The 3,423-nt window shown below is 56.9% G+C and overlaps 1 protein-coding gene across 1 annotated transcript; it reads left to right on the forward strand.

The window, feature by feature from the left end:
• The first annotated feature begins 406 nt into the window (after positions 1-406).
• On the forward strand, positions 407-2,222 carry LOC125510267 (arogenate dehydratase 1-like). Its single transcript, XM_048675396.1, has one exon. It carries the CDS (start codon positions 535-537, stop codon positions 1,729-1,731), a length of 1,197 nt encoding a protein of 398 aa, XP_048531353.1. The 5' UTR covers positions 407-534; the 3' UTR covers positions 1,732-2,222.
• Positions 2,223-3,423: the final 1,201 nt, after the last annotated feature.

A 3,423-nucleotide genomic window follows, 5' to 3' on the forward strand; every position in this document is an offset into this window, starting at 1 on the left:
ATCCACCATCTCTTACCATTAACAGCCACTACAGCCACAAGACAAGGGCGACCCCGTCGGCATTCACCCACGACAGCGACGCCCGCCGCACCAATCGGCCAACCCGGAAAGAGAAGATTAAAGAGCGAGCCCACAGCGACCGGCCTGCCCGCCCGGCCAGGAGATCCGACGGCGGAGCCGGTGCCGCGACTCCGGGTCACCCCAAAGAAACCACGCGTCCGGATGCGCGCCGTGGCATCGTGTCGCGCCCGGCCCTACGGACTACGATCTCTTCGACGGCATTCGCTCCAGCAACGAGGGTGACACTGATGGACTGATGGTAACAATTGATAATTTGATTTGAGTTGATGCTAAGCATGCAAGAACCCGGCGGGAAATTTCCACACCAAAGAATTATATAAGCGGCTTGGCCGGCCAAGCCACTCTGGAGCAGTGCCATTTCCGCGTGTATAAAAAGTCAAGAAGCTTCCCCTCTCGACGCTTGTTAGCTCAAATCCAACTCCAACCACCGCCGACCTCACCGCCCGGAATTCTATGGCCTACACCTCCTCCCTCCACCTCTCCAAGCACCTCCTCCTCCCCAAGCCCCACCGCGCCAGGCCTTCCTCCTCCAGGTCGCCGTCCTTCGTCCGGGCGGCCAGGGTCGTCAACGGCGCCCCGCACGTCAACGGGCACTCCAAGAAGGCGCCCAACGGCAAGGTACAGATCAACGGCGACGGCAAGAAGGGGGCCGGCGTCGTCAACGGGAAGACGCACGTGAACGGCCATGACCGGATCCACCTGTCGGTGACCACGGGCGGCGGGGGCCAGGACGGGACGGGCCTCCGCGTGGCGTACCAGGGCGCGCCGGGCGCGTACAGCGAGTTCGCGGCCAAGACGGCGCTGCCCGGGTGCGAGACCGTGCCGTGCCGCGCCTTCGCGGACGCGCTGGCGGCCGTGGACCGCGGCCTGGTCGACCGGGCCATCCTCCCCGTGGAGTCCACCATGGAGGGCACCGCGCTGCGGAACTACGACCTCCTGCTGCGGCACGACCTGGTGGTGGCGCAGGAGATCAACCTCTTCGTGCACTACTGCCTCCTGGCCATGCCCGGGGTGCGCGCCACCGAGGTGCGCCGGGTCATCAGCCACCCCATGGCGCTCGCGCACTGCGGCCGCGCCCTCGCGCGCCTCGGCGTCGACCGCGAGCCGGTCGAGGACACGGCCGGCGCCGTCGAGATGCTGCGCTCCAACATGATGCTCGACACGGCCGCCATCGCCAGCCCGCGCGCCGCCGACCTCTACGGCCTCGACGTCCTGGCGCACGGCCTGCAGGACGAGTCCTGGAACGTCACCCGCTTCCTGCTGCTCTCCAAGCCGCCGTCGCCGGTGGCGGTCCCCGTGGACGCGGACGCCAAGACCAGCATGGTGGTCGCGCACCGGGGCGGGTCCATGGCGGTGGTGCTCAAGGTGCTCTCCGCCTTCTCCTCCCGCAACATCAACATGTCCAAGCTGGAGGTCATCAACAACGAAGGGGGCGTCGGCGAGCCGCGGCCCCCGGTGATGATCCTGGACACGGGCGCCCGCGGCGCGCCGACGCTGCGCGCGTTCCCGCACGTCCTCTACGTGGACTGCGAGGGCGCCGACGACGACCCGCTCGTCCGCGAGGCCATCAAGGAGATCGAGAAATTCGCCGTGTTCGTCCGAGTTCTTGGCTGCTACGCCGCGGACACCAACGTCTACGATCTGCAATGAGGAGAACAGAAGAATGATCCTCCCACCATACACGTGAAGTGGTCGAATTAGCTAGTTCGGCACAATCGAATTGGAATTGGAATTGGACCTGGAAATTTCCATTCTGTAACTCGAGCAGCTGCAACTACGTACTACGTAGTATTTGTGTACAGATGCAATAAGGCTCTTTCTACTACTCTGCTGGCTTAGCCGTGTGCATAGGTGTAAGATTGCTGATGATGCCTAGTAATTAAAGGATGTGTAAGATAGCATTATCATTACATGATTGCTGTAATTTTGTTGTGCTAGATCCAAGGGTAGAGTATGTCTTGTTACTACCCCCTTTCTTGTGCATCTCGGTGTTCAACTTGTAGAATACAGACCGACTGTGGCTGTTCTTTCCAATAGCAGAAGTAGGATTATTATGAAGACTGTGTGTAACGATACTGGAATTTGTGCAATACTAGCAGTGAATGTTGTGCTCTGTATACGAGCTGAACCGTATACAAATATGTCTTGTTCTTCGTTATACTCTTGCTAATCTTCAATACTCGACGACATAGGTAGGAAGTGCCTTTTAATTTGAATCATTTTGTTCTGTTTGTTTCTCTTGGAACATTGGCCTCGTCCAAGGCTCAAGAGAACCATGATTGTGATTCGACAGAACAAAGATTCAAGATCCGACAAGGGAATCCGAACCCATGTGGAGCACTGCGCAGGCCCAGAGAATCTGCAAAATCATGATTCTAGGGTTGAATTGCCATTTTTGCAGTTTCAAGTTGCAAAAATGGTAGCAAATGGATATGTGGAGGCCCTGCTCCCTCCAGCCAGTGGCGCATGTTACGCAGCAGCAGAAAGATCTGGGCAGATTTAACTTGTCTGATAAGCGAGGGCCCTGATATAGCTAGCCCTACTATCACATGAACCGGGAGAGATACTACTCCAAGGATCAGATTCACCTGTGGCTGAAACGGACCTATTTGTACGACTGGTTGTACGCCCCACAAGTAGTGACCAAAAAACGGACCGCTGAATCAAACGAGCGCGACGTCAGGTTCAGGCCGAGATCCCCGTATCAAATGTGCGAATATTTTTCCCGCGACCCACAAAAATCCGACAAAAATCAACCAAATTTCCGCGCGTGATTCACAGTTTCAGTGTTCGTCTATGAGGACGACCCTGCGTCCCTACCGTTGTGCTGAAAGCTTATCATCTGCCCTTGCAGAACGCTCCTCTACCAATGGACAGTTTTGTCCACCAACTAACTGGCTCAGATCGACCAACCCCGTGTGTTGTCGGACGTGTGCGACGCATCTCCACATGGCCTGGAGCTTCAGAGTCATGAGAGGAGCGATACCTTACCAAACTAGTCCGTATTTTTTTACTGGATCGTTGTAATCTCCGTTGTTTCATGTCGCCATCCCCACAACTTATTCGGAGCTCGCTGATCAGTTGCTCACTTGTTAATTCGGCGGCATGCGCAAGGTGCACTCGGATTAGTATCTAGGGTGATCATGCACGGGGACACGTGACCCCACGCTGGAATTATTTGCTTGCGCTTCCTGTGAAGCGGGAGGTGTGGTTGGGTTGGGGACCTCTGAAGATCTGGATCGTTGCTTATGCTTCGTGCAAAGTTCACTGAACATGCATCACGTGTTCATGTGTGGTGGCCGAGTGGGGCTGCTTCTGAATCCCTCCACCGGATTATCATAC

This window comes from Triticum urartu, chromosome 1 (genome assembly GCF_003073215.2).
Source record: "Triticum urartu cultivar G1812 chromosome 1, Tu2.1, whole genome shotgun sequence".
Lineage (NCBI taxonomy): Eukaryota > Viridiplantae > Streptophyta > Magnoliopsida > Poales > Poaceae > Triticum > Triticum urartu.